The sequence below is a fragment of the Babylonia areolata genome, chromosome 19, assembly GCF_041734735.1.
Source record: "Babylonia areolata isolate BAREFJ2019XMU chromosome 19, ASM4173473v1, whole genome shotgun sequence".
NCBI lineage: Eukaryota > Metazoa > Mollusca > Gastropoda > Neogastropoda > Buccinidae > Babylonia > Babylonia areolata.
Window position 1 is genome coordinate 19,145,414 of NC_134894.1, and position 14,950 is coordinate 19,160,363.

The 14,950-nt window shown below is 40.4% G+C and overlaps 2 protein-coding genes across 2 annotated transcripts in view; one reads left to right on the forward strand and one right to left on the reverse strand.

Annotated features, from left to right (window-relative positions):
• The window catches only part of LOC143293518 (eukaryotic translation initiation factor 3 subunit A-like), a 31,408-nt gene extending 30,747 nt beyond the window's left edge, over positions 1-661 (reverse strand). The window contains exon 1 of the mRNA XM_076604423.1: positions 518-661. Coding sequence (XP_076460538.1) covers positions 518-566 — 49 coding nt within the window. The 5' untranslated portion in view covers positions 567-661. The remainder of the gene's footprint in view (positions 1-517) is intronic.
• Positions 662-4,363: 3,702 nt separating this feature from the next.
• On the forward strand, positions 4,364-14,269 carry LOC143293519 (ATP synthase subunit beta, mitochondrial-like). Its single transcript, XM_076604424.1, has 10 exons — positions 4,364-4,522; positions 5,340-5,522; positions 6,250-6,424; positions 7,375-7,496; positions 8,137-8,321; positions 9,139-9,297; positions 10,176-10,298; positions 10,847-11,059; positions 12,793-12,994; positions 13,944-14,269. Exons 1-10 carry the CDS (start codon positions 4,408-4,410, stop codon positions 14,039-14,041), a joined length of 1,575 nt encoding a protein of 524 aa, XP_076460539.1. The 5' UTR covers positions 4,364-4,407; the 3' UTR covers positions 14,042-14,269.
• The last annotated feature ends 681 nt before the right edge of the window (positions 14,270-14,950 follow it).

Below are 14,950 nucleotides of genomic sequence, written 5' to 3' on the forward strand. Positions count from 1 at the left end.
TTCCCAATCTCCAAGGTCAACAGATGTAATGTAGAGACCTGCTAAAACGTGTCCAGTATAACTTATATATGTTATAAGAAAATCAAATGTGCTGCACGTTATGTCTAAGATCATGCAATCTATGTCAGCAATCGGTGGCTTACAGAAGCACGAATTAACCCAGTATGCATCAACCATAACAGATTCATCAGCAAATTGAGGTTGGTCGCATTATGAAAAGGTTGGCTATTTTCGACTTTTTTCCCCCTATCATGCGTATGTATCTACAAATCTTGTCAACCATTAAAATATATAACACTAACAATTCTTTCAACTTAATATCTTCCTATCAATGCTTTTCATTTCTATGGCAAACTGTTGCAACTGCCAAAACCTAACACTGCAACAGTTAGACCGGTGCAACATAGCAATATGGACCGGATGGCAGGCCGCCATGCTGCCTCCGTGATAATCGGCTTGGCACAGAAAAAAGAAAGAAAAACACCATTCTGATCATGACATTATTTTCAATACATACCGTTTGCCCGTTTAAGGGCATTTTCAGGCCTTTGAAAGTACGTTGGCATGTTTGTTACATGGGTTCAAAGTGATGTCTGAAATAATCGGCTTTTGTGGTTTGCAGCACACACCTTTCGGACAACCAGCATCAAAATGGCGGAAACTGAGCACGTGACAGATAAGGGCCTCGGCTCAGGGATTTAGAATCTCGCAGGTTCGACGTTTTGTGAACTTAACACGATTTTTTAAAAACATCATTGCAAATGATTTCATTAGAGTAAATAATAACACCGCGAAGAAAGCTAAAGTAAAAAACAATGAAAGCTACTATTTGATTATCCTGTGACCGAATGGGAAACCACTATATACCCAAAATGATCAAAACATTTTGAATCACAACAATATATTACGTTTAGTTTCACTGAGTTCGCTTCACCACATCATTCCACCAGCAGTAAACAAAATAAAACAAACACCACCAACAACAAAAGTTGGGGGAGTGGGTGTAGGAACGTGACGGGTTTGCTTACTCTGTGCATAGATCCATAGATCATTGTAGAGGATGAGGTATGTGAGTGTATGCATGCCTACACTGTGGGAGCAACAGGATATTGGAACACACACACACACACACACACACACACACACACACACATATATATATATATATATATATATATATATATATTTATATATTTATATATATATATATCTTTGTATACATGTGTGTGGGGGTGGGGGTGGGAGATATGGGCGTGTGTGTGTGTGCTTGTACAAGTAAGTGTTCATCTGTGTCAGTGTGTGTGTCAGTGTGTGTGTGTGTGTGTGTGTGTGTGTGTGTGTGTGCCGTGGAAGCTGAGATACGTAGATTAGAAATGAGTGTGTGGAGGAGGGGGTAGACTGAGGAGGTGCAGGGTAATGTGTGTGTGTGTGTGTGTGTTGGAGCTCATGTACGTTTATATGTATTTGACTGTGCTTTCATATCTGTGAAACTGCATGTTTGGTGCATATCTGTTATGCATGTGTGGGTGCATGTGTGAATGTGTGTCTTCATGTTTTACATTTATTTGCTTATTTATCATCATTGTTGTCTTATTTATTTATTTATTTATTATTATTATTATTTTATTATTATCATTACTACTACCTTTTTTCTATTATAATTAAGCTTATCTATTATTTATTCACCTTTTTTTTCTCAAGGCCTGACTAAGCGCGTTGGGTTACGCTGCTGGTCAGGCATCTGCTTGGCAGATGTGGTGTAGCGTATATGGATTTGTCCGAACGCAGTGACGCCTCCTTGAGCTACTGAAACTGAAACTGAAACAGCCCGGCCCTCCCAAATCAAGGGGGTCGGCCGGTACCGGCCACTCATAGTCGCAAGTGTTATCATATATTTTTGGAATTGTCTATGTCCCTAGATGTCAGAAAATCATGATAATGTTGTGAACGTGGCAGATTTCTGCCTGTTATCACGTGATTCAGTCTAACCCCACCCTACTGACCGCGTCCAGACTGCCGAGAACGCGCACCGTGACTCCCAGAGCCTACTGAAACCGTTGAAGATAGAAAAACCGGCCATTATTGAACAAAAAAGATGTATAATAGCATGCTAAACAACTTTTGTTCTTATAAATATATCAAATTATTATTTGTTTGTGAAATGTAGTGGCGTTTTGGGGATTTCATGACACACTGATTCACACGGCAAAATTCGGCATGTCGTCTACGCCGGTCAAAACTAAATCGTTGATATAGGAAGACACTTTATGAAGCAAAACGAAGCGCATGGGACTTGTGAACAACTTTTATTCTCATAAAATGTTGATCGTTTTGGAAAAGTAATCACTTTTGTGAGTGTCATCAAAGATTACGCAACACGACAAAATTCTCAGTTTCTGCTCTGGCCTAGATGGTTGCAAAGAAAAAAGTACTCACTAAAAGATGTAGAATAGCACACAAAACAACTTTTGTTCTTATACATTTATCAAAATATTATTTCATTCATGAAATGTAGTGCCGTTTTGAGGACTGATTTCATGACAACTGAAGTTCACACAAAATGCGGCACTTCGTCTTCGTATAAAGGCTACCTAGTCAGAATATAGGAAGACATATTTAGAAGCAAAACGAAGCGCAAGGGAATTGTAAACAACTTTTATTCTCATAAAACTATAAAAATGTTAATCGTTTCGGGAAAATTAAGGCTTTTGTTAGTTTCATCAAAAATTACGCAACACAACAAACTGATGCTCAGTTTGTCCAAGTGAACTTGAAGTCAAAGATATAGCATTCTGACTATGGACACACATGCAAACTAGGGGAGGGGCAAAACAGATCAGGTTTAGAGACAATACTTGAAGAGCTAAATCTATTAAAGGTAAATCAAACAGCAACCTTTGTTTTTATCATTTGATTTGTGAAATTTTCACACACGCACACACACACACACACACACACACACACACACCCCTGCACACACGCCACCACATGATGACTTCAGTAGAGGGCAAAATGGGGTGGGTAGGAGGAGGAAGAATGCACTGAGACATTGAATTAGTCGGTTTGCTTGTCACACCCAAAGACTTGTTTGAATAGATGGGTTTTCACGCAAAGTTGATATCCGGCAGCATTGCAGACAGTCCGAGTCAACTTTGGTATCACGGGTCGGAAATGTAACTTAGCTGAGTCAGTGCAGACTTTACACACCGTCACACGCACACCGTGGCACTGCCCACGGCGTCGGTCGGAGCGCGCTCCAGCACTCAGCCGTGACACACACACACACACACACACACACTGACACACACACTGGCACACACACTGTGACACACACACACACACTGACACCGTCAGCCGTGACACACACACACACACACACACACACACACACACACACACACACACACACACAGTCAGTCAGTCAGTCAGTCGACTGACGGCATGCGGCACACACACTCAGTGACACACATGCGCGCGCTCACACACACACACACACACACACACACACACACTGCGGGCTGACACACGTACGCACGCCACAGGCGCGCACCGACTCAGCCGAGTCACTCGGACACACACACACTGACGTACACTACGGCCGCCGGCACACACGCACACACGACACACAAGCATGCGGCACACACACACTGACACACACGCGCGCGCGCACGGCCCACACTCACACATACTTGCACGCGCGCGCACCCCAACTTGATGGCCGACACACACACACACACACACACACACAGTGACACAGCACACTGACACACACACCGTCACGGTCACACACACACACACGCACGCAATCATGCAGCACGCTTGCACACACACACGACACACATCTCCGAGTACTCTGCAGTTGCGTGTGCGCGCGCGTACACACACACACACACACACACACACACACACATACACGCGCCTCTGTGTGCAGTCACAGTGTGTGTGTGTGTGTGTGTGTGTGTGTGTGTGTGTAGTGCTATAGGTCTTCATCCACGGTTGAAGGTGAAACGTTGCATTGGTTATCCAAAAAAGCATCATTTTTCAAGAGTATTTTCCTACGCCAGTTTCGTTTTCTCAAGCATAAACAATAGTTAGTGTCGATAGTAAAGTATCTACACCAAAGCCGGTAAATTTCGTTCTCTCATGCATAGAAAACAATATTGTCAACAACAAAGAGCCTGTTCCGCAGCTTCGTTCTTGTATGCATAGTCTTTCGTTCTCTGTTGCAGTCAATCCTTGGCTGCAGCAATGTGTCTATCCAGATCCAGATCCAGATATGCGTTTCTGTCGTTGGTTCTTCTCGGGCATTAATCTAGAAACGAGAGTTAGTCGAGAAATGTGTTCGGTCTCGAGAGGTCAAATACACCACGTGACTGTTTCATTCACCGGGCCGCCGCAGCCATCATCATGTACGCTTTAAGGCAGGCGTCCACGGGGTTTGTGAGGGCAACAAAATCTGCCCTCACATCTTCGATTCTTCCTCAGACAGCTGCTCGAACTTTGCCTGCATTTTGCAACAACCGTAAGGAAACCATTTTGCATCTTCCTTGTTTGTTACGATCGCCTTAAGTACTTTTATCGACAAATGTCCTTCACGACTGCCGGGTCAATGTAAAAGCAAGTCAGTGCCAGCTCAACAGAAAAGCGCTGACTTGACTATGTAATTATCCATGCTGTTTATTATCAGAAAAAAAGCGAGCAGTTTGTGGGATGACGGACAACGAATTGGTTTTTACGATAATTCATAACCTTACATTTGTGAAATCGCATCAAGTTCGCACTGAACAGGTAGTGCTCGAACTCTCGTAGCAGACGTCAAGAAACCTCGTTGCAGACGTCGACACCTCTGTTGAGGGTGTCTGCAAGCCAGTCGTGTAACTAAGGTAGCGAACAACACATGACATTTGGAGAAAGCATGGGAGTAGAATAATAAACATGTTAGTGGTTTCTGCGAATTCTGAGGAATAATTGATTTGTCAGTGCTTTTCGTAGAGGTCAAATGTAAACCACGAACTTGACGAAGCAACAAAGGCAGGTATTGATTCAAGGACACCTCTATAATACTATCTCAAGTTCAACCCATGGAACATCTGAAGAGATATAGTATATACTGATTATACTGCTTCAGCAGAATGTTGATTGCTCTCCCAAAATGGAACTTGAGCATTATATGATAAAGAACAGATTGATTTTGATATGCAAAACACACAAAGGAATATATCCTTTTGATACATACAGTGAACAAGGGTGAGTTGTAGTGTCTGTGTGTGTACATATGTTGTGTGTTTGTGTGCATGCATGTGTGATCTGAAGTTTTTTTTCTCCTCCCCATGTTTCAGGAAACTATGCCAGTGAAGCAGCTAAGCCAGCAGCAGCAGCTGCCACAGGTGTTGGGCGCATCGTGGCAGTCATTGGTGCTGTCGTGGATGTGCAGTTTGATGACAACCTCCCCCCCATCCTGAATGCCTTGGAAGTGGACCAGCGCAGCCCCAGGCTGATCCTGGAGGTGGCTCAGCATCTGGGTGGGTGTTGTATTGTGTTGTATTCTGTCGCATTGTATTGTGTTGTTTTATTTGTCACTACAGATTTCTCTGTGTGAAATCAAGGTTGCTTTCCCAGTGGAGCGTAGCACCACCTGTGTAATTATTTTTTAATATATATTTTTATATATATTTTTTTGTAGCACAACCTTTTTTTTTCAGTCTGCAGGTGTATTTGTTTCTCTATCACAGGAGATTTTTCTGTTAACTTTTTTTTTCTTTTCTAAAATGTCAAACGTTCTTTGAACAGTTTACATGAACATTAAAAAAAGGAAATTTATACCAGTTATTTTGTTCATTATGATCGTTGTTAAAACAAAAAGTGTTCATGGCTGATATATATATTTTTTAAAGTTATTTTTACTTAGAAATTTACAAGTTTATTCAAGAATTGTCACTTTTCAAATGTGAAAAAGATAAGCTGAGCTCTTTGGGATGAAAAGTGTGCATTTCAGTATGTATGCATGTGTGTGTGTGCCATGTGTATGTGGGCATGACACAATTTTTTTTGTCAATGTCAGTACTGCATTATGCTGCAAATGCTTTGATTTGCTGCAAAAACCTTTCTTCTAAAAAAAGAGACAGATACTTGGATACCATTTATTGGGGGTTTATTTATTTTTTATGAAAAAAAAAAATCTCATTGGACATGTATTAATCTGGGTGCGGATATTTTGATGTCTCAGGACATTGTAATGTTCCACTCCAGGTGAGAACACAGTGCGTACCATTGCCATGGACGGTACTGAGGGTTTGATCCGCGGCCAGGCCTGCAAGGACACTGGCACCCCCATCAGAATTCCAGTGGGACCAAAAACCCTGGGCAGAATCATCAATGTCATCGGAGAGCCCATCGATGAGAGGGGACCAGTTGAGACCGACAAGTATGTTGACTGGTGTTATAAAATGGGAGACAGGCAGAAAATACAAAAAAACTTAGAGCACAGGAACAGGAGTCATGATGGCTGCCGGAAAAAGAGGGCGCTAGCTAGCGGGACAAAGGGTAGGTTACCTACTTCCGGGAGGTTATCGGCCGTAGATGCTTTCGTTTTCTCCGCATAGGCGGATAGTAGTTTGCACAGGACAGGAATGTCAGACCCCTGCCGGAGTCTGCACTAGTTGGGTCACGGTTAAGTATGTTATTTAAAGGTAATTATAGATAGAAAATTTCCTTTGAAAGTTTATTGGGTCTTCTGTGTTGTGAGTATAGATCTGTATTTGCAGGGGACAAGTTGAGACAAGTTCTACAGAGCATCATGTAAAACTTAGTCTGAAATTGATATTGCATATTTCTCAAATTTTGTTTTTCCCTCCTCACCCCACTTTTGCTGGAGGCTGAAGATGAGAAAAATGTAAATCTAGGCTGATGATATAGATTTGTGGAGAAATTCAGTGATCAGTGTTTTATGTGTTTTTTTAAAAAAATTTTATTTTATTGTTTTATTTTAATAAATTCTTAGTGTAAATGTATTTAATTTTAAATTGATTATTAATACACACAAGAAAAAGCAAAAAAAAAAATCAGACAACAGACAGGTCACCGGGGTAATTCATATAACAGGAGCAATGTAAACCTTCAGTAGAGATACAAAAATAAGTATGCAGGCATAAGGACATCATCACACATGAAAGGTAAAATTAATCACAGGTGCAAAATTTGTCGTGCCAAATATGTTTATGATATGGATATCCTTTTCTGTAGAAAATAAAATTGTTTTTATTCCATGAAATGTTTATATTTTTCTGTTGTATACCTATTGTTCAGGTTATTTTGAAAATTGTGTATGTTTGATTGTACTTTATGATGGTGTTGATATGTGTGTGCGTGTGGCAGGTATGCCGCCATTCACCAGGAAGCCCCTGACTACGTGGACATGAGTGTGGAGCAGGAGATTCTGGAAACTGGGATCAAGGTGGTGGACATGCTGGCTCCCTATGCCAAGGGAGGGAAGATCGGTAAGTCCAGGATTTTTAAAAATGTTATGTACGTGTTTTTGTCATTTTAAATGTCTCTCTCATAGTCAGATGATGTTAACGTTTTATGGTTTTCAGAGATACTTCTCAAACCTTGAAAAGGGAAACAACTTACACCATCATTGTAATCAGGAATTGGTTAAAGATTCAGATTGATGTTGATCATTACTAAATTGTAACCATACTGTGGGCTGTATGTTTCAAGAAAAAAAGAAGAAATGTTTATTCTAGTGGCAGATGTAGATATCTTGATTTTGAAATTATTTCTTAAAAAAAAAGTAACTGAACAGTTTTGCTAACTTTGAATGGTATGTATGTGTGTGTGTGTGTGTGTGTTCTGGATATTTTTTATTTTATGATCATTCAATACTCTACACATGCAGTCTTTTAAAAAACCAACAAAAAAACCAACTCATATTTAATAAACTTGAACTGTTCTGATGTCTGATATTTTTTTACCAAACGTTGCCTCAAGAGGTTTGCTACAGATGAGTATATAGAGTGATTGATGTATGTATATATTTTTCATATGCTAAGAGTGTATAGAGTGTTTAGGTATATACATTTTTTTTATGAGCTGTGAGTATATAATGTGTTTTAAGTTTTTTTTCTTTTTCTGCAGGCTTGTTCGGTGGTGCTGGAGTGGGCAAGACTGTGCTGATCATGGAACTGATCAACAACGTGGCCAAGGCTCACGGAGGTTACTCTGTGTTTGCTGGTGTGGGGGAGCGCACTCGTGAGGGCAACGATCTGTACCACGAGATGATCACCTCCAAAGTCATCAGTCTCACTGACGACACCTCCAAGGTATTGACAGTCTATAGTTGTGAACTGATATTTTTGTGAAATAAATGGTAAATATATATAATGTGTATGAATATATGTAATGTATGTGATAGTATGTGTGTGTGTGTGTGTGTGTGTGTGTGTGCCTGAAACCTGAATAACACAAGAAGTGCTTAAAGGCAGCTATCAGCCAGCTCTACTCAGGTAGGCAGCCTATTATGCAGACGACTATGTGTATAAAGCGCTTAGAATTTCATCTCTGAGTGAATGATAATGGAAATAAAGATTTGCTTTTTGATCTGTTTTGACATAGCCTTAGTGATTATAAATCAAGAAGTGGCTGGACAGGACATAGCCTTACTGGACAGATAATTCTTAATTAAATTCGAGAACTTGCTATTTTTTATTCATTTATTTAGCTTGCATTCTCAAGATTAATTTTTTGAAAGTATGCATGGATTTGATGTGGTTAAAGAATGAATTAATTTCTAATGCAGCCAGAAAGAAAAAGGTTTTGTCATTTAGTAACCATTATTCAAGGTTTTTTAAACAGTTCAGAATAATCATTTACTGTTGCACTTGTAGGTACAAAATAAAGGTTTTGTATTTCAGAAACCTTGATGTAGGCTTTAAAAAAAGAAAGAAAAAAAGAAAAAAAAGAAACCTATTTTCATGTAAATGAAACAGGAAACAAATGAGCGCCCAGTGGTAGGCAACCTGTTGTTAAATGACTCCGTGTTTTGTGAAGCACTCAGAGCTTGGTCTCTGACCAGGGATAGGCACTATGCAAGAACCCCTGGCACACTGAGACGCATTGTCAGGTGTTTGTGTCCTGCAGGTGTCGCTGGTGTACGGTCAGATGAACGAGCCCCCAGGTGCCCGTGCCCGTGTGGCTCTGACTGGTCTGACTGTGGCTGAGTACTTCCGTGACGAGGAGGGGCAGGATGTGCTGCTGTTCATCGACAACATCTTCAGATTCACCCAGGCTGGTTCTGAGGTCAGCTTTTCTTCTTCTCAGAAGTTACTTGGCATTTATTGACTGTGTGGTGTTTGATGTTAACAGTTGGATTCCACTCACACTGTTCTCAGCATGTTTGTTTACAGGGGGACTGATGGTACTTAAAAGTTTCTTTTTTGTTGTTGTTGTTAAAATGTATTACTTTTTGTCACAACAAATGTCTCTGAAGTCAGGTTGCTTTCCCTGTGCGTTACCAATACAGCAGTTTTGTATAAAGCAGATTGGTGGTTTTGACTTTTTCCTGGTGTATCCTTGACTTTATGTCCTGACTGCTCTGCAGTCTCTCTTGCATGCCTCTCTTAACACCCACCCACACATAAATGATAACACCCCCCAATACTGGCAGTTAAGGGTTAATGGGAAGGTGTTGAGGGGATCTGCCTCTTAACCATTTTGCAGCACAGGAAGAGGAAGCAAAGATTTCATAACAGTGTTGCTGTGATTGCTCTTTCCATGTGATCCATCTCTCTCTTCCCAATATTATGAAACAAAGACACTTGCACACACAAAAAGAGGGGGGGAGTGGGGGTGGCGTTGTTGTGTACTGTGGCAACTCGCTGTCACCAGGAAAGCAGCCCAAATTTCACTCAGAGGAATCTGTTATGACAAAAAGTAATACAGGACAATATAGTGTCAGGATTTAGGTCTTCACTCTGACAATTCTCACAGCCCCTTTTGGATTTTGTAGGTAACTGTGAACCACCTTGGAGAATATATCGATCTGTATTCAGGTTTTGATTGATTGTAGACTGTGAAAGGTATACATTGTGGGTATGATTCCTTTATGAATTATATAGAACAGATTACAACATGGATGTGCAGAGAGCATGATACAGTTTGTTTTTCTGTGTGTTCAGGTGTCTGCTCTGCTGGGTCGTATCCCCTCTGCTGTGGGGTACCAGCCCACCCTGGCCACTGACATGGGTACCATGCAGGAGAGAATCACCACCACCAAGAAGGGATCCATCACCTCTGTGCAGGTACTGCTACCTCTCTGAACACTGTTACCATGGGTACAGATTTTATCCCAAACACCTGGTTGCTTCCCTTTGTTCGGTTTGGGTCATTCAGTTATGTACTCACTTGGTGCTTTCTCAGTCAGATATATTCTCACTTGGTGCTTAAAGCTTGTTTGCTTCAGGGTTGTTCACCAGCATTTTCAAGGGGATTGAGCATGTTTTTATTGAGGTTGTATGCATTTTGTGTATGAAGGGAGGCACCGTAGCAGAAACAGTCCTATTTCTGATCCAGTTTTCTCCAGAAAGGGTTTGAGGCCCTGTTTCGGCAATGTGTTGTGTCCTTCAGAAAGGCACTTTACTCTGTTTTTCCTAACTCCATCCAGGTGTGAATGGGTACCTGACATCTGTTGGGGAAGGTTTAAACAGTAGAAAGAGGATTATACTCCACTTTCCTAAGTCAAGCCCTAGACACAGTCAATATGAATTCATTGCCCCGCATGGCCTGTAAAAGGCTATGGGACCTGTAACCTTCAACTTTTTTCCCAGTACCACTACTTTAATGTGAACAGGCCATCTACGTGCCAGCTGATGACTTGACTGACCCTGCCCCGGCCACAACTTTTGCTCACTTGGACGCCACCACTGTGCTGTCGCGTGGTATTGCCGAGCTGGGTATCTACCCCGCTGTGGACCCTCTGGACTCCACTTCCCGTATCCTGGACCCCAACATTGTGGGGGAGGAGCACTACAAGACTGCCCGTGCTGTGCAGAAGATCCTTCAGGTGGGTCACAGTCAATGGTGGAGTGATGGCCTAGAGGTAACGCGTCTGCCTAGGAAGCAAGTTTTCTCCCCCTCCACTAGACCTTGAGTGGTGGTCTGGATGCTAGTCATTCGGATGAGACGATAAACTGAGGTCCTGTGTGCAGCATGCACTTAGCGCACGTAAAAGAACCCACGGCAACAAAAGGGTTGTTCCTGGCAAAATTCTGTAGAAAAATCCACTTCGATAGGAAAAACAAATAAAACTGCATGCAGGAAAAAATACAAAAAAAAATGGCTGGCGCTGTAGTATAGTGACTTGCTCTCCCTGGGGAGAGCAGCCCGAATTTCACACAGAGAAATCTGTTGTGATAAAAAGAAATACAAATGCAAACAAACAAAACAAATGGTCTTTGCTCTTGTCTTCTTTTATTGGTTTTTTTCTTTGTTTTCTGCTCTTATTCTTCTCAAGCCTAATAGTGTGATGGGTTTAGGTGAAGGTCAAGAATCTGCTCTTTTTTTCCTTCTTTTTATACTTTTTTTATTTTGATTTTTTTAAAACAGATTTGATGGTTGCATATGTGGATCAGTCAGCATGTTTTGACACCTTGAAACTGAAACTGAAGCTGATCTCCATTTTAGAAATAATTTTTATTTATGGTATTTATGTTTGTAAATAGGGTGTAATTAGTTGAACTGTGGACAGTCTTTTTCAGTAAAAGTTTGAAAATAATGAGCTCTTCTATCTGCTTTTGGAGCTTCAATACATTTGAGTGTGTCAAGTTGATAGTGATAATTTGCTCAGTGTTTTTTATTTTGTTCATTTTTGGTTTTTGACATTTAAAATTTGTAAATATAGTGTATTTAGGTGAAATGAGACAGCCTTTTTCAGTGTAAGTTTGAAAATCATGAGCAAGCTCTTCCATTTGTTTTCAGTGCTCCATCATAGGCAATAACAAATTGGAAAATGAAACTTTTTTTTAAAGACCAAGCAAGTCAGTACTCAGATTTTTTTCTGATTTGTTTTCCTCTGTCAAAATGTACAACTACTGATGAACAAACAAAAGCAATAGTTCAGTTCTGAATTTTTTTTTCTGAACTATTTACCTGCATTAAAATGCTGTCAAAATGTTGAATTATTGATGAACAAAGACCAAGCAGCAAGACAATACATAAATTAATTTTCTTTTTCTTTTATTATTCTGAATTGTTGTCTTGCTTGAAGATGCTGTCAGAACATAGGACTGTTGCTGAGTTGGCCTAGAGGTAATGCGTTTGCCTCGGAAGCAAGAGAATCTGAACGTACTGGTTCGAATCACAACAGCAGTCGCCAGTATTTTCTCCCCCTCCACTTGAAGTTCAGTGGTGTTCTGGATTCTAGTCATTCGGATGAGATGATAAACTGAAGTCCTGTGTGCAGCAGACACTTAGCACACATAAAAGAACCCATGGCAACAAAAGAGTTGTCCCTGGCAGAATTCTGTAGAAAAATCCACTTGGATTGGAAAACAAATAAAATTGCAGGCAGGAAAAACAAAACAAAAAATAGGTGGCACTGTCAGTGTAGCGACACACTCTCCCTGGGGAGAGCAGCCTGAATTTCACAGAATCTGTTGTGACAAAAAGAGTGATACAAATATGTTTCATCACCTATTTCAGGACTTCAGTAATACAAATACAAATATGTTTCATCACCCATTTCAGGACTTCAGTAATACAAGCACAAATATAAAAATGTTTCATTGCCCATCTCAGGACTTCAAGTCGCTGCAGGACATCATCGCCATCCTGGGTATGGATGAGCTGTCGGAGGAGGACAAGCTGACAGTGTCACGCGCCCGCAAGATGCAGCGCTTCCTGTCCCAGCCATTCCAGGTTGCTGAGGTGTTCACTGGCTCTGAGGGCAAGTACGTGCACCTCAAGGACACCATCTCCGGATTCCAGCAGATCTTGGCAGGTAAGTCAGCTGTGTGTGTGTGTGTTTGTGGTTTGTGTCTTTTTTTTTTTTTTTGCCAGTAAAGAAGTCTCATGAGAAGCACTTAATAAAAGCGAAAAGAAAAGTGAAGAAAAGATACAGGCAAATGAGAGGCCACAGAAGAAAAGAAGAAAATAGAAGAAAAAGTCACCTGTAGACTGAATATCTTTGACATTTTCTACTTTCAGTTCTCTTTATGCAACTGCTTTTGATTTCTCTGCTTGTGTGTGGTAGTGTTTTGCATTGGACAAGAATTAGACCCCTTTTGCAAGTCTTCACTAATGGGTCACAGTAATGTGTTAAACATAATTTTATGAAACCCCCCCAAAACTTTCACATATAAGGACCTTATGACAAATGTTTTTAATTGTGAAAGTTATATACAAGTGATCTGGTAAACCAGCAGGTTATTGAATTGGAGATGGGATACAAGGAGGTAGAGATGATTGAAAATTGTTTTTACGATCAACTGGTAGGTGACCGATTCTGTGTGCACATTTTTCAGTAAATCTTTAGTTATGCATACTTGACCGTGACCCACTACTGCGGACTCTGGCAGGGGTATATATATTCATCTGTCTATAAATGAATAGATGTATATAGTTTATTTTGCTTCATTTATTGTGGTTTTATTTATGTATTGATTTATTTATGAATTAATTTACTTTTAACTGGGTATTTTTGCAATCTTACACGAGTTGTATGAGGTATGTGGTGTTACATGTATTTATTAAGGAATCTGCATTCTTACTGAAACATTGGTGCATGATCACTTTGTGTTCTTTGGATGAATTTATTTGTTTGTTCACTTTGTGTTTATAATGCCTTTTTTTATATTAAAAATGTGTCAAGAATTCATCTTTTAAAGATAATTAAAGTGTTGTTGTGTCTTATACCTTGCAGAGTGAAAATGGAAAGGTTGTGATTGCAGGTGAACTGGACAACATCCCTGAGGTAGCATTCTTCATGGTGGGCGGCATCGAAGAAGTGGTTGCCAAGGCTGAGCGTCTGGCAGCTGAGCAGAATTGAACACAAAACACTCCTCGTCATTAGTACTGTGTGCTGACACATGTGTGGTCTGTGACAACACTCTCCTCAGGACATGCGAGTGCTAGGACTCGTGTGGTTTGCTGCAGCAGATGTGTGGTTGTATCTGGGTTGGCGTACGTTTGATACAGGTATATTATTCATCAGTCAGATACAGATCATGAAACATTTTCCATGATTAAATTTTTTGTGTCAGAAATTTAAATACAAGTGTTGACTGTGACATAGAGATAGACTCTCTGTGTGTGTGTAAAATGCATTATGGAGGAGGAGGACCATTAATTTCCATTTATGAAAGATGAAGAGAGTAGAGGAGCAGTGACAGTGAACGAGATGAACATACCACACACACACACACACACATGCCCACTGGACAGTGTGCTTAAAAGGAATGGAACACGGAGATGCATTTTGCGCTGTTTCATTTTGAATACAATAGGCATATCTATTTAAAGTGAATTGTCAAAACAGTTGTCAAAGCACAGATTGCCTTGAGTTAATCTGAATTCCTTACCAACACGTTCATTGCGTTTGCAAAACACTTCAAGGTTTACCTTTTTGTTTTCTTCAATTTGCCTGAAAAAATGTCATATTTTTCTAAGTTTGTCAGAGCAGTCGCACAGATGAACCTTGCAGCATTTTTTTTTCACTTGGGAAACTGAAGATTTTTGGTTCAGAATTTTTTTAATCCATGAATGAAAACTGTCAGATAAATGCAGGCATGCTGCAAACAATAAGCAAAAACTACCTTTTAATCATAAAAGTCATGTAATGTAAGTTGGAAAAAATCCAGGCTCACAACTCATTCTTTTGGATGAGAAGATAATGATCAAATGTACAATATCATATACACCTAGCTCGCATAACAGAACCTGTAGCAACAAAAAGTTG